This window comes from Oratosquilla oratoria, chromosome 26, assembly GCF_046742065.1.
Source record: "Oratosquilla oratoria isolate Oo_2021 chromosome 26, ASM4674206v1, whole genome shotgun sequence".
Lineage (NCBI taxonomy): Eukaryota > Metazoa > Arthropoda > Malacostraca > Stomatopoda > Squillidae > Oratosquilla > Oratosquilla oratoria.
The window spans coordinates 50,087,627-50,112,699 of record NC_134802.1 but is presented as its reverse complement, the minus strand read 5'-3'; the positions used below and the strand labels follow the sequence as shown (position 1 = coordinate 50,112,699).

The window sequence follows — 25,073 nt, the reverse complement described above, 5'->3', positions numbered from 1 at the left end:
ATCTTTTCCCTTTTAATTCTTTGCAAACACGATCGAGACTAAGGGCCCAGTCACACTAAGCATACGACCTGTTTACGACCACCGGTAACCAAGCTGATTTGTGCTGTTCCTCTGTTTATAAGAAGAATTCAAGACGATGCCGCAATTGGAATGAATCTCCCCCCTCCTCACCGTCATGAAGATGAATATGAAACAGCCACCTGGCGCGAACCAGGAGAGAAACAAAAGTTCCACCACCGTCCAAGGTGGTGTTCGGAAACAGGTCTTGAGCTTGGTGTGACCGGGGTTTAACAAAGAACTCAGTTTCCGTCGAGCTCCTCGCTAATCTCGATTGTGTTTCCAAGAAATTAAGATGGAAACGTTAATGTGGTTGGTAAGATGATTATTAATTATATCGTATATAGAATGATAAGTAGTAACGGTAGCTTGACCAGCTCTTCTCAACTTAAGATTTGAAGAAAATAAACTCGCCTTTAACGGGAGAATGTTCTGTGGAAATAGAATAGAAAAGCTTCTTCAGATAGAAACTATAAACGGATTTAAAACTAAAAAAAATAAAGCAACATCGAGATTATGAGCTGAAATTTGTTGAATGTTATCAGGAAATCGGTGGAGAAAGTAGGGAGTACAAATGTAGAAAATACACCAAATATTCCAGAGTAGTTCGTGGTGTAATGAGAAGAATGACTATGTAGATTAAAACTTAGAGGAATTAATTAAAAGGTGAGCTGGACAAGTTGTCTGTAAAAGGCAGAAATCGGAGGAAAAGAAGAGAAACATGAATCATACTGAGGAAACTATCCGAAAAGGTAAAAGCACTAAACGAGCCGAGCGCAGAGTAGCTGTAAGGAGGCCATTGCTGATTTCATTAAAAAACATAAATTGAGACATCAAATTCAAAGAGAAAATGTTGAAAAGAGTAGAAGAATTTTACCAAGAGTTTTACTGCTCAAATACTACAGTTCAGTCAATAAATTCATCTGCAGTCGTTAGTAATGTGCTAGAAATGACGCCCGATCTGAAATTTATTAAACGAGAAAAAACACCTAGAGGATAATTATGACATATCGACATTTTTTCCAAAAAGACATTGGAAAAAAATATTGTAAATTAGTTCGAATATATTCTCAGTAAAAAAGTAAAGAAAGTGTTCTTGACTGTGCATTGTCAGAGTTATTTTACTGCTCAAAAAAAGATAATACAGATTTTAGCAGTTATCGACCCTTTAGTTTATCAAATGTATACAAAGTTTTTCAAGATTTTTTTTTCAAAATTATTACAGATAGACCTAGTAAACTTATATATAAAAACCACTTAGGGAACACAGGCTTTAGGATCGAGGAATCCACGAGATTCCTTTGTGCTTACGTTTCGTGGATTAAGGAAAGGCTCTTGACTCGGTAGAACAAACAGCAATACAATACTCTATGAGTAAACAGGAAATTGTGAAAGTTCTACTGAACATGTAAGTGCAAGAAGTTACTTTTGTGTTCGTCAATTGTCTGTTTCACGCCCGCTGTTGCTGATAGCGTTGTTAACAGACACGGACATAAATGTATGTCTTTCATGCTCGCATCTGATATGTGTGTGCTGCAAAAGTGATTAAAATACCCCTTTGCCAGTCAGAATAAAATTGGAATTTTCACTTTTTATTTTACATATACCAAAAAGCGCCAAAATGCCAGGATAATAACAAGAAAATGGTAGTGATGGTGATGGTGATGGTGATGGTGATGGTGATGGTGATGGTAATGGTAATGGTAATGGTGATGGTGATGGTAATGGTGCTGGTGGTGATGGTGATGGTGATGGTAATGGTAATGGTAATGGTAATGGTAATGGTAATGGTAATGGCAATGGCAATGGCAATGACAATGACACTGACAATGACAATGTCAATGACAATGACAATAATAATACAGAAATAATATGATTACAGAGGGCCGCCCTCAGAAAGAAAATATAAAAACAACAACAAAGATTACGCCACTTCAGAGTCGGGTGTCGATGTAGAGGAAGTGAAAAGTTCAAATATATCATGACATACCATTTTACATACCAGCACACAAGGAAGTTTATTCCTTGTTCCTGGTTGGGATATCGATTGTACCCGCCAGGACGTGATTGCATTTGACTTGTCTCGCCAGGTGGTGCATGAAGACACGTGCAGGGTCCAATTCCAGAACTTTACCCCCTCCCCCCCTCCCTCACTCCGGTTCCAACCAGCTGGATCATCTCCCCCCTTCCCCCTCCCCTCAGCACGTGTTCCCTTGTTGTTAGACAAGGACAAGGGTAGCAACTTTCCCATGCTGGCTGCGTCGTCTTGACTTTCACAAACGACGTGCGTCAGTCTTCTCTTGTCCTCTCGCGTTTCGCTCGATGTGATGCCTTGTCGTGGTGCGCACGTGCGTTTGTTTGTTTACCTAATTGTGTTTTCCTAATCAAATTTGCCAAATTGCATTGTGCAGCATAAGAGTTATGTTTTGGGGTCACGTTTCTGTGTCTCCATTGGTAAAACCATTTTAAATGCACGAAAGTGTGTGTGTGTGTGTGTGTGTGTGTGTGTGTGTGTGTGTGTGTGTGTGTGTGTGTGTGTGTGTGTGTGTGTATTCACCTCGGATCTGCTGCAGCCTCTTTTCGAGACAGCCAGACACCACCCTACGGCAGTGAGCTCAGAGCTCATTATTAGCAGATCTCTGGGTAGGTCTGAGACCACTCACACTCCACACACCGGGAATGCAAGGTCACAACTCCTTGACTAACGTCCCGTACCTACTCGCTGCTAGGTGAACAGGGGCTACACGTGAAAGGAGACAAACCCAACTTGTCTCCGTGTGTGTGTGTGTGTGTGTGTGTGTGTGTGTGTGTGTGTGTGTGTGTGTGTGTGTGTGTGTGTGTGTGTGTGTGTGTGTGCTTACCTAACCAAGTTTTACAGGGGCAAGTCTATTGCAACATATCCCTTCCTTTTATTTGCGTTGATTCATAACAGAAACTGTGGTTATGTCCTCCGCTCCAAGTGCTCGGGGTGTCATTGCCCCTTCATAGCTTTGTAATCGTTATGTGTTCACGGACACGCATCCATCTATGCAGTGCCAAGTTATGTGTCTTCTCCCCCCGCCCTTTAATCTTTTCGTCATCTCTCTATTCCACTCTGTAGTCTTCGATTTTGTTGACATTCTTTGAGGTTTAGGCCTGTGCTGTATCATTTCCGGTGGTAATGGATTCCGACCTTCATTTGTTTTATTCCCAAAGTTGTTTTTTGTTTAGATCCTTTTTTCCTCTGGGCTTCTAGAGTTTCAGCCTTTGTTCTCTCGTTCTCACCGCTGACGTGTTTATAGTCTTCTCCTTGTGACCTGTTTCCTCTTGACATACAAGGTCATCATGGCTCCTTGTTCTTCAAACCCTTGTTCAATTTCCCCCTTATCTCTTCCTCTGTCAGCCCTTGTACCCCTGGGACGCCGTTTGTTGTGCTTTGTTGGACCTTATCGAGCTTGTCTCTATTCTTTGTCAGGATTGGGTTCCATAGTAACACTACATTCTCTAGATTGGGTCCTATGTGCTGTGGTGCTCTCAATGTTTTGGCCATGGGGAGATCAGGATCAGGAACAGGAACAGGAACAGATGCACGCCCCATGTCCCTCTCTGTCTCCATCAGTCAAGCTTAGCTTTAACTTCGTTTACGTTTTTTTTTTTATTTAACTATTTCCTCCCATAGGTTGCCTCACCAGTTGACGCATCTGTAGGGAAAGCCGTGTCTCTTGATATCCCTCTGACACATTGTCCCTTTTCACTTTTCCCCGGCGCCTCGTGCCGCTCTCCCCATCCTGAAGATATTGCCTGTCGCTTCTGTTGTCCACGCCCTTATTTGATCTCAATACCGCAATCATGTCACCTCTCTCCATCTCCATTCTTTCAATTTTCCTTAGATTTCCCTATACGGTCTTTATGCCAGGCTGAGGACATTTTTTTTCGATCTAGCTTGATTTCTGTTTGTGTAAAAATCATACTGTTGCTGCATATTCCAATCTAGGATGGGTTCTCTGAGGATTTTCGTCATTTCTCTGAGTATGGATTGAAACACCATTCGTGTGTGTGTGTGTGTGTGTGTGTGATTCACCATGGTCTTGGATCACGTGTTGGACTCGTGATCGACAGCTATTTCCCTCCCGGAAGAGAGCTCAGAGATCATATATGACCGATCTATGGGTAGTGCTGTGACCTTACACGCACCCCCCAAAACTCCCCGCCCACGAGAGTTGGAGTAACAACCTGCAGCGCAGCGATACTGAAATTACTTCAGCCCTGGGCTGGAATCGAACCCGGACCGCCGTAGTGGTACCCAGGAAGTCTACCAACTGCGCCACGAGATGTGTAAGTGGAGGGGGTGGGGTGGGGTGGGGGTGGAAAATATGGCTCTCCTTAGAATGGGAGGCTAGAGGGGAGTGAAGGTGTGAGAGAAGGGAGGGGAGTGTTGACTCCTTGGCACGTGAGGCGCCCGTTTTCTATTGTAGAGAAGGCTGAGGAGACGGGGGAGGTAACCCCCTCACACACACAGGGTACGCCAGATGTTGTAAGGATGGATGTGGCACCGAGTAAACGGGAGGAGGATAGATCTCAGAAAAGCACTGAGAATGGCACTGTGAGGCCAAAGGAAGGGATAGAGAGAGAGAGGGGGGGGTAGAGAGATATTGTGGCACGTATTTTGCCCAGTGTATTTTGTATTATTTGTAACGACTATTGACTCCTCTTCACAGCCAATTACGTTACAGCATTTGAACATCTGCGAACACGCAGGGTGGGGGACTAGACTAGACTTCGAGGAAAAGACTTAACTATTCCTTAAATTTCAAAATGATGAACACCCTTGTCCAGACAAAACATTCCCAAGAGTGAGTACTTTTTTTGAGACACAATATTCGCTGGTACACTGCAGCCTCTTGTCCCAGGGCCTGGTTCAGGAAGGAAGGAGGGGGGGGGGGAATGTGGGTGGAGGATATACAGACACAATCCTGCGGCTGCTTGTACTACTGTGCTCGAACATGTTAGCACACAATCATTGCAGGACAAAGAAACCCAGTCACATCTCCCCAACGGTGACGTGGAACACGAAATTTTAGCGTCATTAGGAAGTTACTGTACTTATCCTGCGAGCAGTGATAGGCAATCTAGACTAATGGATGGGTGTAAGGGGTGTGGGGGTGGGGGTGGGGGGAGGATGACGGCGTGGCTGGTTGTGTTGCGATTTCCTGCTTCCCTCCGGGTCGTCGGTGTTGACAGTAGCCAACAGCCCGACTCGCCTGGGCTTCGTAAATGGCGTCGCAGATTTCGTAACCCGTAGGCTTGGCCGGCGAGCGGCTGCATTGTACTTTCATTATCCCGACACAAACACACTGTTAAGGTGAACATCTGGTTGGTTCATGTATCTTAGAGTGGGTACGTCGAGGGAGATAGCATAAAAGAATATTGTGCATTTTGCATGCAGCTGATTCGGGTCAAGTGAACCGTGCAATGCATTCCTTACTAACTATACAACACGCCCTCCGTTGCAGATTTGTCTCTGCACCATTGCCCAACCCGTGGTTTTAGAGAGAAAAGAGAAGAGTCGAGAGGATACTGGGTTACTACGACGTTGGCCTCACTAGGGCGTTGCCTCCTCCCCCTCCACCACCACAACCTACTCCATAACCTCCTCCCCCTCCTCCGCCACCCCTGCCTTGCCCACGCTTCACGCCACAGGGCAGGGAAGGGAGTTGGAGCGTCATAGTCCTTATGCACTCCAGACTGGGAAGTTATCATTTCAGAGCGGATTGTCAAGTTGACCAAGTGGGAACACTGTGCCGTCCACACCTCAGACATTCACCCCTTCAATGCCTTAACGCGCTTCACTGAATGTTAAAGCATCGTTGTGTGAAGGGTACGAGTCAACTTACCGTTGTACTTCAAATTTAAAGGTCCCACCGCGTCATATCCCAGCCACTTCGAGTTGCGTAGTCAGCAGAATACAAGCAAAACAAACCATAAATCCTGGGGGCAACTCTTGCACGTTAAAGAGGCGTACCGACAGAACCCCTTTGGCATCCTGCAACGTTCATCCAATCCGTAGGATACCATCACAAAGTGAAGATAGTCGATGACAAGCAGTGTTGAGCACTGTATCCTTGTCAGCTGAGTCAGGATCTGTTATCTCCAGCCGGCCCATCGACACGGCGATACAAGTCAGAACCTGTTACTAGAAGCTTTACTGCCTTCACCAACCTCGTGACTGAAAAATCACCCGCAGCTCTGTGTAAACACTAGTACTGCCATTTTGTGATCTGAGCGTCATAGCCAGCCCCCGCCTCCCATCCAGCCTGCCTGCTGAGACCAAAGCAGACCGTGCTCTGACGTAACGCGACGCAGGTCGTTTGCACACTAACGTCAAGAGTGTGTGTGGGACGAACAAGCTCCCCCTATTTCTACCGGCAAGATGGGAAGTTTCTTCAACATATTCCCCGAACAAGGTAAGCTATTTGTGTGTTTCCCTCAGATTACCGGCGGTGTCTTGGTTATGTTGACATGTGAAGGGTTCACAACCGTGTATTGACTTATCATTCATCACGGTACTTTATGAATATTACTCAAGAAGATATACCTTGCCTCTTTATTATATGACATCACGTTCAAAGAACATTTTGTGATTTAGAACAGACAATCAATAAGGAAATATCGACAAGGAAAAATCTTGCTCTTTACTAGAGCATAGAGCATTTGTTATCTCGTTCCGACCTCAGCAACCCCCAGTAGTCAAATATAGGTAGCCCAGCACCCTAACTTCTTAATAAATATCCAACAGTTGCTAAATTACTTCAAGGAGTGTTTTCAAGCACCCACGCAGATTGATTTTGATGTCCCTTGGGGCAGGGGGGTGGGGAGGCTATAGCTCCCAAGGTAAATAAACACTGATCTAGACCTCTGTGATCAATGTTTTCGACGCTAATCTTCTCATTACTAGTGCTTTATGATATGCTGCGAGTCTTTCAAGATTGTACCGTGGCACACAACACACCAGAAGACTTAAGAAAAGATGGCGTAAGCTACAAGACTGATATGTTGTGATTATTTTTGCAATGCAAGACTGAATGTGGTAAAGGCAAAGTTTGTTGTGTAGCCGCCGGTGAACCAAGATTTTTCAACAAGAAGCGCCATGAACCTAATGGCCCCGGTGTCATGCTTCCCCTCTCAAGCGAAAACAAAACGACTTCTTAAAAGAAAGACCGTATGCGAAGACGCATCTTTGCTGTGGTGTTGCCGACGTTCGCATGACGACAAAAAGTCGCTGCGGGATGCAAGTTATCACTCATAGGTATTTTTAAACGCCTGCGGAAGCCCACGGCTAGCGAACCATCTCTTTCTTTGTGTTGCATGACTGTAGCGGTGGCGGCGTCCACGGTACATACAGCTGATGATGTGGCCGTCTCGTTTTGCCTGAGGCAGTTTGGGTTGCCAAGGGAGGACTGTCTGCAATAGAATCCGCTTTGAGGTGGTTTAATGCAAGGGATATGATACATTTCCTTCGTGTTTGTTGGGCAGTTGTGTGATATTACTAAGTATTTAAATATAGCAGTTTGATAAGCTTTGGGAACTCCAGCTCTATTGAAGGCGAGGTTTGGAGTAGAAGACTAGAATTTCAAACTGAACGACATGGATGGTGGTGCAACAAACAAAATAGGAACACGGGGGTGTGGGCAGCCGCTGTCTGCTCGACTGTTGACATGAGTTTCTTTTATCTACTGAAGTTTTGCTTTCGTTGTGCTAAATTCATGTTTATATAGGATGCATTGTTATTGTTGTTATTTTCAGCGAAATCCACAGAAATAGGAAAAATTAGTTCATTAATTGGTTAGAAGTACGAGTGAAGAAAACATTAAAATGTTTTGTCTTGTTGAATAAAACGGAATATATAGGCACGTGTACCCACCCCTTTCGAACAGGTGGACACGTTCGAGGCTATTTATCATGTAAGAAATGGTGTAGTCTATGGCTGGAGGGAAGGGGAAGGGACAATTTTTTTTCATTTTACTTATGCATCTGTTCAGATGATGTGATCGATCTCATAGCACCAGAATGACTGTTATAAGAAAGCAAACTGTTGTGCAGTAACCTAATAATAGCAATTGCTTCTAATAGTGTCAAGCATTGACCCCAGACAGCTCGCCTGTTGACCCCAACATGATGACCTAGAAGGGACACACACACACACACACACACACGGCGGTCCGGGTTCAAATTCCACCCAGGGCTGAAATAACTTCAGTATCGTTGCGCTGCGGGCCGTTACTCCAACTCTCGTGGGCGGGGAGTTGGGTGTGTGTATGTGCGTGTAAGGTCACATCATTACCCACAGATCGGTCATATATGAGCTCTCATATGGGAGGGAAAAAACTCGATCACGAGTCCAGCACGTGATCCAAGACCATGGTGAATCACACACACATGCACGCGCGCGATTTTATGCATTGTAGTGTGTAATTGGGGTCAGTCAGTGTCTTTTATGGTTGAATTAACTCCTAAGCTTAGTTTCTTCATTGTCATGGGTTGGGGAGGGGGGGGGTTGTCGAATAAGTGGAAATAACCAAAGTAAAGGAAGTGTCATCTGAACGAAAACATATGAAACCCATTACGATATTGAATTATTTTTCCTTTTTTGCACAAAAATTTAAGGTTCCTTTCGCGAAATGATTGACGAGTGTAGAGAAGGATGACACGAACTTTCTCCAACAAATATGAGAAAAGATGTCGCTGATATTCTTGAGAAAGTTGCAACTCACTTAGATACCTTGTTTTCACAGCTGCCATGGCAACGGCGCAAATAAAACGTATTGGTGACATTGAGCAACAGCAATATTGCAAGAAATAACCATGTAAACTATTGGTTCAAAGTTGAATTGACAATTTTCACCAAGCAGTATGCTGCCGAGTATCCGATGTATTTTGTAACTATAAGATAAATGCCATATAGCAAATGTGTATTAAATAATCAGTAATGAAAATAGATCTGCATAATGGCTAGAATGTTTCAGAACGTCCACGATCGTGCAAGGCACAAGTTGAACTCGTAACTTGAATGAGACGGGGTCGGTCTGTCTTAGCATTCAGAATGTTGACCCGACGAGACTCGCTTAATGAATTTCGTGGAAGCGGATAGGAAAACTGTTTTTATGTGTGTGTCGAGGCAAGACCTACTGGAGGTGTTTTTGTTTCGGTGGACGCAAAACCTATTAGTCTAGGAGGGGAGACTCAACTGAACAGCCAGCGCGATGCACCAGTTCTTAGAGCCTCAACCGTCACGTTTTCGTTTGGGTCTTGTCCTTGGTTGCGTCACACGCTGAACGCCAGCCCGACTCTCCAACCCCACCTTGTAACGAACAAAGACTCCTACGTCATATCGGTGCGGTAGACGATGTTGCCGTACAAGGCCGCGACTTATAATAGCAATAAGCGCCTAAATAAAGTGCATCTCTTCATGCTAAGGATACGTTAGGTTATGTCTTATGTGTAGATTGTACATAAAACTTAATGAGATATATATTGGTTTACTTCTACATAATATTGCACAAAAAAACATTATCGACGTCATTTTCTTTTTTCATCCACACATTTAAATGCCGTAAAGTGAGCGTTCGCGTTTAGTATTTTCCATGCTGACGCGTCCAAAGAATATTGTTATAAGAGGGAAAATAAAATCCTCCATTGCCTTGGGGTTAATCGGAAAATTGGACGCTTCTCGAATAAGAAATTAAATACTAACCTGTCTTACCGGACTCCCGATATAGAAAGTTGCAATTCGGACCTTTTTCTCCATTCCCATCAGGTAGTATAGGATGGCAATTTTGAACATAATTATCAAAGATTAAGTTCGTTCTGAATGGACGGAGCGTGTCTATGTCATGGTCGTCAAGTTAGACTTTTATTCGGCTGGGAAGTGAAAGAACGTAGAGAATACTTATTAAAAGGTTACCCAATTGTTTCGATGTAAATCGAAGAACGTGGAGAAGCATTTGGAGAATGTAAAAAGAAAAAAATGTCAGTAAGATGCATTGTGGAAAACAGAATGGAATAAATAGCTGTGTATATCACGCGCTTCCTCGGACAAATAATTGGGGTAGTGTATACGTGTATGTGTATGTAAGCTCACATGAGCATTTTGTATAGAGCGGGCAATATATGACCTCTGAACTCTCATACGGGAGGTTAATAGCCGTTGCTCACTAGTGAAGCACGTGATCCAGTAAAAGGAGGAATATCTTACGTACGCACACCTGTTCATAATTTCCATTAGGCGCTCTAATCTTTGACGCACACTTGTGTATGATTTCTATTAGACGGTCTAATGCTTCCCGTCTTTGGCTGGTAACAGAATGTAATGAATATGGTGTTGGAGTTATGGCACGTGTCCTGTGTTTGTGTTCAAAAGTGCTCTGATTTATATATATTTTTATTTATGTATCATTTCTTGCTAACGCTAAAACTTCTGAGAAAATTAAACAGTTTTCTTCTGAGATGGTGCAATGTCTGTCGGTGGCATGACAAACATAGGAGGAAATGCCAACTCCCCCACGCGCGCGCGCACACACACAAACACACACACACACACACACACACACACACACACACACACACACACGCACGCACGCACGCAGTAAATATACTGCGTTTGGCACAAGGCCAATACTATATTGTACTTTTTTTTCCCTTTGCCTCATATCTTCAGCAATGGCCGATGGCTAACTTTCCTCCTACGGAAAACCAGACTTTGTTCTTATTCGTCGCCAAGTTGCATGGCCATCGATTCTTCTTTGGTCACTGTCCTTCAAGAATTGATGATTTTGTGCCTTTCGTCCTGAAGGCACTAGATAATATTAGAATCTAAGAAGTCATTCCTTTTGGAAGAGGAAACATTGTAGTAAAATAACAATAATAATAATAATGATAATAATAGTAATAATAAAAATAATGATAATAATAATAATAACAACAGTAATAATGCCCTGATTCCTTGGGGAGCCTCAATAATTTTTTAGGACCCTGTTGAGGTCATGATAACGCTCTTTACAAAATTTCCTACGGATAACTCCAGATGGCTTGGGACAAAAAGTGGTATTGAGACTTTTTCGAAAAAGTCAGACTAGTAAACAGTGGAAAGTGGACACGCTAAGCCAAACTTTCTGTGTAAACGAAAGGTCGGGACTTTTTTCGTGTTTGTATATAGATGTACGATGTAATATCAAGTTCTGGATCAATATGAATGAGGGAGGGGTACAAGTACTTCACAACATGACGTCATACGTGTACCGATTGTGGAAAATAGTTTTATATATTATGGATGTTCTCACATATATGTTAAAAGATACTAACGATAGTTTTAAGTTCATATGATGTGAACTGGGTTTATTCCGGGTAGTCTACGGGCAGGAGCAGGTGCTGTGGTTCTGTGCTATTTTCAAACCTCACTATCGTCACCACCTCTTCTTTGTTTACCAACCATGCAACGTTGCCAAATCATCTAAGTCACAGGGAATCTTTTGCTAACTATATAACCCAATTACCCAATGCTGCCTTTGTAGACGTGACTATTTGGAACGTACGAATCGTATGTATCATTTCGAATAGAAAAATAAGGAAAAGGAAATGTGGCACATCATGTTATGGTCCGTGAATCGCGCAGTCGCTCTAATATGTTGTCAGTATAGGATTTTCTGCTTTATTTAGCCATGTATTAGGTTGAATATATCACTGACTTATTATGAAGATACTAGTGCATGGATTGTGCAGTGTGGAAATTAGTTGTAAAATGACCTGTCAATTAGCAGGGGGAGGTGTCAGGAGTTCATGTATGGTCACGTGATCAGTCCTTGGAGCGATCAGCTGGGAACTGTCAACGGTCGCTTGTGGTACTGTTATTTTACAGTATCCATATTTTACGTTCCTGCCTTGGAGGGGTGCAGCTGCATAACTTATGGTGTAGTGATATACGGTAGAGAATGTACTGCCGACTTGCAAAGTCTTTCATATCGTTTTAGCTATTTTTCAAACAATTATGTGAGAGGATAAAGATGCCAAGTACATTACCGAGCAGTCGTACATCTGGCAGCGCAGGCGTCACCCAGCTGAGCTCACCAACTAGAAGCTGAATAACTCAGTATTGATTCGCCCTCCACAACGGGAGCATCCGTACTCTTCTCACATCGACTTTTTATTTTTTTAATGTAAGTAATTACTTACTTTGATTGTAGTTTATTTGTAGTGAAACTCGTAATAAATGTTGGTTTATTCTTGCAGGTCTAAGGGTTTTAGTGTAGTAGAAAAAGTGGTTTAGATTTACTTAGGATGATGCAACTGGTCTATAATTCAAAATTATCCTACCATAGTGTACATTGGAGTCATTGTACTTATTTGTATCATTCCTTAATATTAGTGGTTAATGGGAATGTTATCTACACAGTAATTGTCTCTGCTGAAACTCCAGAACTTAGAATTCTGAGACAGGAAAAATATTGCCTATAAGTCGCACTTCTAGACACGGGGTCGACGAGCGATGAATACTGTAGCTGTTTACATTGGTGTCGCTAGTTCCCTGGTCGATATTACCTCCAGGGAATGGGTAGGCTTAGTGCTATTGATGTCTTCAGTAGGATAAAATTTAATTCTGAAAAGTTTATCGCGAGTACAGCGTGGTGAAATTATACTTTCATCTTGAGGAACAGTTAGGAGGATTTTGCCCGTGTTTGGGGGAGTGTGAGGGGAAGATTTTGATGTGCTCTGCTACGTGTGAACGCTAGTGATCGATTTCGGATGCAGTTGACACTGCTGTTATAGTGGTACTATTATTTTATTCGTTGCCTTTACTTTTCTTATCCAAGTAATCCGTGGCAGTATTTTGTAACTTCATTCCAAGTGAGTTAAGGGTTTACAATTTCACATTCTGTTGCTCATGATTGCCGTAGCCTACCCAATCCATGAAATCTTCTCAGGGCAATGTCCCTTAGGAAGGTCTGTGTGTTTGCTTAACCTCGATCGATCTAACTTCCCCAGAATGGGACTTAATGCGTTTGCATGTCAGCGTCCACGCACCACACTGCAGTTTCTTTTATAGTTCTGCATGGGCGCCACTACCACTCCTGCGGAATGCCCAAACCAGAATATAGTATATCGGAATTACGGAAAGGCATATTCCGTTACTGGATGTACAAGATTAATTCCATGCACAGCAGTTTACTAGTGTATATATGTATATATATGTATGTCTTTCCTATCCTCGGGAATCAGTTCTATTCCAGGTTTCAAGGCTTTTACAGTCTCTGTTGGTGTAGTGGGTTAAGGCTCTGTGAAGGTGATCTTACGGGTGGCCGAAAGCAGTGGGTTCGAATCCTGCATGCGACTGCCATGAAGATTATCAGATTGATGTTGCTGTTATTAGCGAATTTCTCTCATATAATGTGTATATATATATATATATATGTAATATATATATTCATATATATGTGTATATTTATATATATATATATATATATGTGTGTGTGTGTGTGTACACACACACACAACACTGGGTTCCAGTGAACAGATATACATTTTTATCAACCACAATACACTTTAATTCTAAGCCATCAACATCGAGAGACTCGAGGAGGCCAACATGCAGAAATTGAAACGTGGTGCAACCAAAGACTCGAACTTGTGCTAGGACGTGACAAGTCTCTCAGTGTTGATGGCTTATAATTAAAGTGTATTGTGGTTAATAAAAATGTGTCTATATATATATATATATATATATATATATATATATATATATTGTGTGTGTGTTTGTGTACAAGAGAGATAGGGAGAGAGTTTTGTGTATAATTGTGGAACATCAGACTTCCTTCAGTATGACTCCCAGGCACTTCAAGATGTCCTCCACTAGGTAGTGATGGGAAGGTGCCTCTTGCATAACGGTTCGCAACCTGTGCAGGGGATGGGTCTCCACATCTGAATAAAATCGTTTGAAAATAGAATAAAGTGTCTAAAATGCAAAATTTGGATGAATGGTTTTGTACAGATGGTACCTATATGCTTAAAGTTCCCTTTCGTATGAATGAAATCGCCGAGACCCGTTAGCCAGCATAGATAAGTTTGAGAATCAACCAGTCTAGTTGGGTAAATTTTTGTTTTTCTTATTTTTATTTATATTGACGTATTATTATTATCATTATATTGTATTATTATTATCATTGTTATTATTATTTTCTTTCGTGCAGGAATCGTTTTCTGTTAGGCGCATCTGAATGTCGCGTCACTTATAGCAAATGCTTCAGGATAGCAATAGCGAGTCGCAGGAGATTAGTATGATCTCATTACTGGGTACAAATTCCATCAAATCGAATGATATCAAATGTTATCTCGGAATAAAGTCCTTGGTTGTCCCATATTCATTACAAGGTTGTACAGTGTTGCTATGTACATGCCCACGCCTGCGTACTTTGTCCATTGTATCAGCCCAGCTTGTAGAAATACATTGAATAAATGAAGAAGGCACTTGGTATAATTGTGCCATTGTTTACAAAAATATATATTTTTTCTCGTATATAGTTTAAAATGCGCTGATGTCCTTCTTGCCCCAAAATCTAAGATATCCGTGATACCGTGGTGAATATATTTTTTTTCTTTTTGTTAAACCCTAACATGATGCAACTTAGTGCTGGAAAGGGGTTAATTCAATATCTAGGCGACGGATTCGAGGACGGGGTAACATGTCCTACAATGACAAAACATTACGCAACGCTTTTCAGTAAACACGCCATCACCCACGGAAGTATGCACTACAAAGTCGTTATGTTCCAGTGACGAGTTGGGAATTCCATTGGAATCGAGTCTTCTAAAACGCGTAGCCATACTTGTGAAATGAGGAAACCAACCAACTTAATACACGTAAACGTGTAACCAAACCGAACAAATTGCATATTAATTGTGCATCAATTTATATTTAGTCGTGAATACTGTCGTAACTGCCATATTAAGTTTTCGTGGCGTTACGTCATAGTTGTCACAAAATGGAATTATACGAAAGTGACTTGAAGCTACCATGATTCATAGCTTCTTTTACACCCACACTTGCCTTACACCTACACTTCTTGCCAGCAACCCCCCCCCCACGCACACGCACTTAGACACAGAAAAGAAAATGTAAATATAAATGCATCAGACTGTTAACCTTGGGGTTTTCAAATTTAAAACAAAACACTACGTGACTGAACGAGACGCAAGTAAATGCACGTTCGAGTTTTTATTTTAATTTATTTATTATTATTTATTTTTGGGGTTAATCATGATAAGATAAACGTAAACTAAAAGGATTTGTGGGAGTTTGGAAAGTATGAAATTTGGAAAAATTCAGTATATGTGGAAAACACACACACACATATATATATATATATATATATACACACACACACACACCGCACAGAGGTGAAAGTTGGGTTGCTATCGTGCTTCCAGCGATTCCTGGAAGGGAATCCAGGTAAAAGAAATGCCAGGCTAGCTTCTTTTGTAAAGTAGCTTAGTTGCCCTCTTCCAACCCCACTGACCCCATGAAACTTATTTGTAAGAAAATAAGTCATTGCGCGCGCGACTCGATGGCGCGGTGGTAGAGTTCCCGTCCGCCGCTACGGCGGTCCGGGTTCGAATCCCGCCTAGGGCCGAAATAATTTCAGTATCGCTGCGCTGCGAGTCGTTATTCCAACTCTCGTATGTGAGAAGTTTGTGTATGCGTGTAAGGTCACAGCATTGCTCATATATGAGCTCTGAGCTCTTCTGGGAGGGAAAGAGCTGTCGATCACGAGTCCAACACGTGATCCTAGACCGCTTCGAGTCGTTACTCCAACTCGTGGGCGGGGAGTTGGGTGTGTGTGTGCGTGTAAGGTCATAGCATTACCCATAGATCGGTCATACGAGCTCTGAGCTCTCTTCCGGGAGGGAAATAGCTGTCGATCACGAGTCCAACACGTGATCCAAAGACCAAGGTGAATCACACACACACACACACACACACATATATATATATATATATATATATATATATATATATATATATATATATATATATATATATATAAACACACACACAGTTGTGAGTGCAACAGTCTCCAACGTCATTTTGTTGGAGAGGCGACTTCCAACTCTCTTCCTGTACGCATCGACCTTGAGACTCAGCTGATGTGTGTGTGGGTGTGTTCGTTCGTATGTTGTGTTTGCAGGTGGGTGGTGAGGTTGTCGAAGGTTGGACTTGGTGTGTTTTGTATCCGAGGTGTTGCGTCAAATGCGAAGTTGCGTGGGTTCTTTGGCAAGGTTTTGAATAGTGGTGGGGTGGGATGGGGTTATTGGAGTGTCCGTCCCGTGGATTGCAGTCAGCATTAGGGAGTTATGGGGTGCTGTTTTGAAGAGTATGTATTTTCCCGCGCGCACACTTACCAAATCCGTTTGTGTACAAATGTAGTTTTTTGTTGTTGTTGTTGATGTTGTAGTACAGTTTTGTATATAGAAAATGCTTAGGATATTCTTTTTTTTCTTTTATTATTATATATGAGCATTTATATATCAGATTTGAGCGCGCGAAACAGGAAGATGCGGTTGGGATTTCTTTTTCTGCTCGAGTAGAGCGAAGATTAAATATCAGCGTTTTTCAAACAGAGTTGTACTTTTTCGATTGGTTCCCAGAAAATATGATTAGTTGTTGGAACTAGAAACGAGGTAGCATACTTGATGTACAATGTTTAATTTGTTTATTTTTTTATAGTTGTGTAATTTAGCAGATGGGGCGTTTTCGGTCATTTGAAATCCAGTCCGCCCGTTAATTGGGAGTCGTCTACGTTGATCAGAACAGGATCTTTTGATGTATGTCACTTTGTTGATGGAATCTAAAGAAAATATTGCAATGTTATGGTTCTCCTACCAGAAAGCTTGGGAAAGGTTCACTCAATACACCTCCCATCCTTTGCGTCTTTCTCCAGCAGAAATAAAGCTAGTGGTAGACACGAAAGACGTAGGATAACCGTTCCATACAGGTGGATTGGAAAATTCGCTGAGTCTCGTTGTATCCACATCACAATAATTTTGTATCCTTTTCACATTATTTTTGTATCCTTATGTGGTCAAGAGTTTCTACAATAATGTTTATTTTATACACACCGTCGGACTTATTTGATGCACTAACCGTGCAACGATTGAGACATCATCGACTCGGAGTTTCGAAATCTATACATAAAAGGTCTCAAAGCCCCCACGAGTGGAATCCAACATCCTCTTGAAAGGAGATCGTGAACCTTCAAACGCCGTTGCGTTATTTATAGATTTTATGTTTCCTGGTAATGCAAGAGTGCTTTATCATCAGTTTGCCAGAGGGAGAGGAGTAGATCCGGTGTGGAGAGCCTTGCTATTGTCCGGAGTCGCTCGTAAAATGAGAGGGATTGTTTTGCGTGCCGCCGTTTTATTGTAACCCCCAATTTGATTCTGAAAAAAAGTGAAGGACATATTTTTTGTTGTGTTTACTCCACCTCTATTTTTTATACATTTTTATATGTTTTTTTTTATTTTTAGAGAGGTTTATCAAGACATTATTGTTATGTTTGTTTTTATTATTTTATTGTTATTGTTATTATTATCATTATTATTGTTATTAAATGCATATTTTCGGTGTATAGTAGGTAGCTAATTATGTATTATGTAATAAGCAAAAGAGAGGAAGATGCTTATTTTTTCGCGCCAGAAAAGCTCAAACACTGCTAAGGTAACGAATTCTTCCTCAAGCAGAAATGAACTTGGCTTTATATATATATATATATATATATATATATAATTATATATATATTTAACAACCCCAGTTGTATGGCTATTGTACAGTGTTTTTCCTATTGCCTGAAAACGACACGCACGCATGCAACTATGGCATATCTTTCCTAAGTACAGTTGGTATGCGCAGGTGGTTGGGCCACCATCTGTATATGTGCCAGCTGGGGATTTAGCTGCCAAGTCTGCATCAGAACCAACCACCTGTCAAGCGTGAATCTTTGTTGCACATTAAACACGAGACAGGATTTTAGCGTCTAGAGAACACCCGTGTGATGGACTACAAGGAGTGTTCTGATCAATAATGTGGTCCACTACAGGGAATAAAGATCAAAACAAGGTCCATCTGTCTTTAGGTTTGAAACTTACAGTATCTTTGTGTGTACCCAGGGTTCGTGTGTGAGAGAGATCATGGTCTTGGATCACGTGTTAGACATGTGATCAACAGTTATTTTCTTTACGGTTGAGAGTTCATAGCAGGAAATGCGTGGAGTATCGGTGAAAGCTCAACCCGACGGAAGCGCGGCTGTATAGAACCCGGGACCTCTCGCTTGGATCACGACGTTATCTAGTACACCAGCAAACCTTGTGTGTGTGTGTGTGTGTGTGAGTCATCATGTTCTTCGATCACGTGTTGGACTCGTGATCGACAGCTATTTCCCTCCCGGAAGAGAGCTCAGAGCTCATATATAACCGATCTATGGGTAATGATGTGACCATACACGCACACACACCCAACTCCCCTCCCACGAGAGTTGGAGTAACACCCCGCTGCGCAGCGATATTGAAATTATTTCAGCCCTGGGCGGGATTCGAACCCGGACGGCCGTAATGGCAGCCGGAGACTCAAACCACTGCGTCGTCGAGTCGTGTGTGTTTATCTCACCTAATTGTAATTTGCATAAAATGAACTACAGTTGTTGGGTTGTCCCACATTTTCCTATTGTTACGTCATGTTATGATTGGTGCGTGGTGGCAGCACGGGCTATGTATAATCCAGGTTATTCCAGTTTATGCATCAGCATGGATTTTTGTCCGTATCCTTCAGACATCCGGTCTTTTTCACTTTATTCCCACGACCTTGTGGTGTCCTCCCCTCCCAATTCAGATCTGTCGGGTTTTTACCCACCACTTTCCGTGACCTGAACTCGGCAATCAACCTTTTCTCTTGAGACTTTCCCAGTTACTTTCCCCCTTGTTTCGTGTGTGTGTGTGTGTGTGTATTTACCTCGTTGTATTTTACAGGAAGAGTGCCCGTAGTGACCCGCTTTTGTATCTTTCATCATCCAGTTTGATCTTAAATTCTTGTATAGTTTATGCACTCCCTGTGTGTGTGTGTATGTGTGTGTGTGATTCACCAAGGTCTTGGATCACGTGTTGGACTCGTGATCGACAGTTATTAACCTCCCGGATGAGAGCTCAGAGCTCGAATGACCTATCAGTGGGTAATATTGTGTGTTTGTGTGTGTGTGTGTGTGAGAGAGAGTGGGTGAGAGAGTACATGAGAAAGGTACCTTCGACCACTAAGCTGGTCAGTGCAGCTGTTTGCTGAGTCGGGTGTAAGGTCACGTACCGGAGTTGACCTTACCTGACCCTTTCGGGGGAGGATGGTGTGATCTTCAGTGCCCTCGGGATAGATGCTGGATGACCATCCCCACTCCAGTGAGGTCACCATCCATCTTGAAGGTAATTGGCAGGAGACCAATAGGTACATACCAAGGCGGGCTGCAAGAAAAAGTTAATATCTCAGTCGATTAAAGTAGCTTGGCTTTAGACAAAAGCATAATTCTGGGAAGTATATTCACATACCGAGGAAGGTGATTTGATATTTTTTGTAATTATTTGTTTTATCACTAAATCAACCTCCCCCACCACCTTCTGATGTTGCCATGGGGGTAAAATAGTCCCACCAGAACTTGTTGAATGTGAAGAATTTTCCCATCCCAACCGCATCGATGTGGGAAAATATCTAATTATGTAAGGTAAAGGTAAGTTAGCAGTTGTTTGTTCCTGGTGTTGGTGGTAGGTATCCTTATGTTTGTGTGAAAAAAACGTCGTTCCACACGACCCAGAGTTGTTAGTAAGCATCCACATACCTTCCAGATACCTTTTTGATTCTGCCAAGCGCCCAGAGGGATGCTGTTGTGTTTTCGCTCAGGTTGCCAGGGGGGGACGCCCAGCTGGCTGCCGAAGTAGCATATGCTGCTGATAGTTGCCGTGCCAACAATCTTGACCTTCAATTCTCCCCAATTTTTCTCTTTCACTTTCATTCCCCTCTCGTTATTTTTTTCCTTTCTTTTCTTCTTCTTTGCCCACAATTTTATCTCTCTCTCTATCTATCTCTCACACACACACAATCTCTCTCTTTCTCTCTCTCTCTATCTCTCTCACACACACACGCACACTCGATTTTAGGAGCAAACTAGACACTGCGAGATACAAAGACGGGATTCCGCGAGCATAGCTTCCCTTCCTTTAAGATACAACTAGGTAAATACACACACATTTATTTTTCCTTTTACTCTTCAAATCTCTCTCTCTCTCTCTCTCTCTCTCTCTCTCTCTCTCTCTCTCTCTCTCTCTCACACACACACACACACACACACACACATACACAGTCATACACACTTGTTTCTTTTCTTGTACTCTTCATCTCTTCTCTCTCTCTCTCTCTCTCTCTCTCTCTCACACACACACACACACACATTTATTTTCTTTTTCTCTTCATCTCTCGTTTATCTTATCTTTTCTTCTTAATTTTCTTTTCTCCATCTTTAGCAACACTTCTCCTCAGAAGGTTGTGGACTTAATGGATTCGATTCCGGTTGAACACTGGAGACGGGGTGAGGTGGCCAACTACGATCAAAAGGCGCCTGGATCGATGGAGGCCCTTGTTATTCCCAAGTCCGCTCCCCCGCTCCTTCCAGCTGCTCCAGAACAAAATCAATAAAGTACCTCGCGTTGGGGGGACGGTCTAAACTCCAGGTCTCCTTTATTTGTTTGTTTATTTTTCAACACCCAATGCCGGGGTTTGAAGTTTCGCAGCAAAGTACTTCGGAAAGACAACAGACGACATGACGTTGACGTCAAGAGTTGCGACATGACGTCACGGGATACGACAGTCGTCTTACTGCGACTTTGCGTTGTCATGCTATCTCAGCACCTTCCTCCGAGGCAACTTGGCAGGCACCTGGTGCCCCTCCCCATGACGACATTGTGTCATGTTTCCTAAGTGAATTGGCCTGTTCTTGTTTAGACTGCTTCACAGTATACAGACCAATGTCCTTGAAGACGTACCCAGTTCCTAAGTGCTGTGTCATAACCCACCCTACTCAATATACATGTCCCTTTGGCAAAACGATGGTTGATTCAGGTTTGTGATATTAGTTGACGTTAAATATGTTTTAACAGCGAATAACTTACCACGTTGTTACTGGTGGCTATCATTCTTTTACACACATCCAAAAAATCGCAGGGTTTAAGATTCCACGGTAATAGACAGTTCGTGGAATTAAAAAAATATGAATTGTATGGTAAATGTTTGCACAATTCCAAAGAAAATTTTTGCCTCGCTGAGGTAAGGAGAGTAGTTGTAGCCTACGACGCTGCAACGTCTCGGCTGCCAGTGGTATGGTAACTATTTTTTTGGTGCCTTAGCAACAGCGACCGTTCGTTCCCGCCTACCCCCTGGCCTTCGCTTCGCTCGCATGGGTCGCCAGTACCCATACGCCCACTGTTGAAGTATATACGGAAGTATACAGTAACCTTACTACTGTACACAAGCGATCGCGCACAGCCGAATGAGATACCGTTATGGCAAGTAAGGAGGAACTTCGTCTTTAAAGTAAGGGACCATTTCTTAGTCTAAGTATATATATATATATATATATATATATATATATATATATATATATATATATATATATATATATATATATATATACATATACAAAATTTCAAAAGAAGAATGTAAAAAAAAATACGAATAAATTTTTGTTACTTGTGGGGGTATAACTCGGGAAAGATTTTTTGATAAAAGCTTTGCAGAATTTTAAGTTAGAATCCAAAGTTTCGAAAAATTTAAACGTGAAATTTTAGCATGTTTTATTGATTGTAGTTACTGCAGGTGTGGAAATAATTGTTTTTACTATACTGAAATTTACTGTGATTTGCAGCTAAGTGATGATCATAATGATAATAATGACGTTAGTCTGGTTACTAGTATTATAACTATAGGAATAATGACAAAGTATACATACGATAACAAGAATAGTATGAATTATTTCGTTTAATGCCACAATTGTTTGTCACAACAATGTATTAAGAAAATGAACTTGTAACGGGTAATATACTGTACATGGACAGGTTGAAGACCCAAGAGATTGAAACATTTGGTTCTGAATGAAGCTCCACACTAGCCTAAACGTGACACTGTTACCACCTCATCTCCATACGCTAAAATGCTCTTAACCTTTTGTAAGGTGGTGGCCAGGTCAAAGCATATCCTCTCGTCTATCCCAGACCCATCCAACAACCCGCCCCTGTACCTCACTCACTGCTTGGGGGCAGAGGCAGCTCAGCAATACACAGTCCCCCCTCACAGTAGGACCCAACATCCTTAGCTTAACCTCCCACGCCGACGACCCACTTCCTGGCGACTGCCCTTGAGAACTCGCACAACGTAAGAGTGAAGGAGACCTCAAGAGACCCTAAGGCCTACACTAGGCAGTTCCATGTCCATGACCACCTGTCACCCCCATCCATTAAGTTGTCTGACTGTTTCTTAAAACAACCAATAGTTTTAGCTCTCACTACTACATGGTTACTATATTCCATTCGTTGACCACAGTTGGTAAACCAGTCCTTGCCTATTTCCTTCTTAAATCTAAAATTATCCAATTTAAGTCCGTTACTGCGAGTCTTGCCGTGTTGTTTTGATATGATGATCTTGTTTGCATCACTCGTGTTAAAGTATTTGATTCACCTGAAAACCTCTATTAAATCACCCCCGCACTCTGCGTCTTTCCAGAGAATGGAAGTTAAAAATGACTTCGCTAGTCCTCGTAAGGTAAATTTATGAGTTCGTGTATCATTTTGGTCATTCTCCTCTCGCAGAGCAGACAAGAGCACCCACTTCCCCTCCACTCGACACACATTCACCCCCTCGTCCAATGACCTCAAACCCCCCCCCCCCGCCCTTTACACCCTATTCTCGCCTTCCCTCCATTAACCCCCCCCCCCCCATCTCCTTCCCGACCTTCATGTTCCACGCACCAGCCCCCGGAACAGACACTGTTTTCTCAAACCAGATCACCCCCACCCGTCAGTCTGATCTCCATCTTCGTTTTCTGTCTTACCAACCATGTATAACGAATCCCGTCTGGATCGTCGTTTTCTTTTCCTCTCGCATCACGCCCGCATATTCTGTTGTTGTCGTCGCCTCAAAATACTGGTCTAGTGTCACTTATGTTACCGTCCCTATAGTACCATAGCTCGACGATGGTAATAGCAAGTTAATCCTTTATTTCACGGGTTCGGAACCTTTCACCGTGCTCATGATTTGTAATCCTTTATCAGTGATTGTAAACCTTGCCATCGTAACCCCCTCACACACACACACCTTTACAGTAGTTAGCTCATGCTTTAGAAACCATCCAATGTATAATAACCAAAGGGAACATATTAACCCTGCGGTTGCAAAGAGCAATTTTTAACTAATAATATTTATAACCCTTCAGCATTAGTGAGTTCAGTAAAATAATTTTGTATTGGCTACAATGGGATACTTGAAGGAGAAAAAGAGTACAGTATAATATATTTGTCAAAAAAGTAGGTTTGGCCAGGAAAGATTAGATGGGACAGGTTATGTTTGGACTTTTTCCCCCTGTGACATTTCACCAGGGACCCAGCCCAGTCGAACTAAGGGCTAAGACCAAATGCAGAAGCGAGACCAGGAAGACAGAGATCAGGGGCATCTAGAGGGAGGTCAAGTTGGATGGGGGAGATGAGGTTGTTGGGGGTGGAATCCTGCGAGCAGTGAGGTTTCGGGGGCGGGAAGGATGTGCGACCGTGAGCTGGATTCAAATTTTCGCGACGACAGTGACCGTTACTGTGTCATGGTCGAAGCTCATCTCATTACTAGAGGCGATGGTTCCGTCTATGGCAATACAAAGGATTTTATTCCATAGATCTGGGACCACGGTTAGTGCTGGTGGATCGGTTGGAGCAGCTGTAGAAATGCAGGGAGAGGTATTAGCCAATGGGGCGGGGTAGGGAAGGCCAAACAAACCTGTACTATGTAATTATGAATGTTTAAGAGATCAACGAGCTATGAAACCCAACCCATTTCCAGAAAATTTAGATTAAGTACTACTTCGGAGATAGTGAGGCAATGTGATATACCATTAACTAGGCAGATTTCATTATAATTATAACATGGAGGCCTTACGAGTGTTGTGTGTATGTGTATGCTCTTGTACATTTGGAAAATACGAACATGGCCATTAAATCGAAAAAGTGCATTGCATGTAATCTCGACAGTTTCTCAAAACCAAGGTCCAAGTAACTTAACAAATCAGTGAAATGCATGTTAGGAGAAGGCACGCGAGATGCCGGAGTAAATATAGAAGTCAAGTTTATGGACTTCTTGCATCGTGACGTCATGTCGTTTGATTCTTTGTTGGCGTGAACTGGCCTGTCGCTGCACAACAAACACTACCATGGTGTTAAGTCAATGTAACGCGACACCTTGATGGTATCGATGATGACGAAGGCAGCGCGTGATGTATGAATAGCAAGCACTGCGTTTTTGAACGCCAGAGAAGCTCAAGACTGGTTGGATCAATGGAAGCGAGGGGACGGGGAGAAAGCGTCGCCAACCCAGCAATTGTGAGGTAGTTCGGATTGCGCAATGGATGCCATGGAGATGAATGGAATAGCCAAGCGTCAGCATGGAGGAGAGGGCACCATAGGTAATGCACAAGGGCAACTCCATCGCTCGGTAACAGTATTCTAGCAAGGTGTGTCGTGGAGTGGGTATCATGCTAAAGACTAGAGAGGTTAGGAGAGAATATTAACGACTGTAATTAACTATGGGAAGTGAATATAGTAAGAGTCTTCACCGGGGGCTAGAAGGTCATTGTATTAACCATGGTGAGGTCTTCGAAGGACATAGTCGCGTCGCCGTAGGGCGGGGATGTTCCCCTAGGGGGGGAGGG

General features: G+C 42.5%; 1 protein-coding gene across 4 annotated transcripts in view; it reads left to right on the top strand.

The window, feature by feature from the left end:
- Positions 1 to 5,681: 5,681 nt before the first annotated feature.
- TP53INP (Tumor protein p53 inducible nuclear protein) overlaps positions 5,682 to 25,073 on the top strand; it is a 36,490-nt gene continuing 17,098 nt past the window's right edge. The window contains exon 1 of one of the 4 annotated variants that reach the window (XM_076209745.1): positions 5,682 to 6,500. In XM_076209745.1, the coding sequence (XP_076065860.1) occupies positions 6,467 to 6,500 (34 nt within the window). In that variant the 5' untranslated portion in view covers positions 5,682 to 6,466. Of the gene's footprint in view, positions 6,501 to 12,088; positions 12,246 to 25,073 lie in introns of those variants that run through there. The other 3 variants (XM_076209743.1, XM_076209746.1, XM_076209744.1) reach the window with 3 other exon arrangements.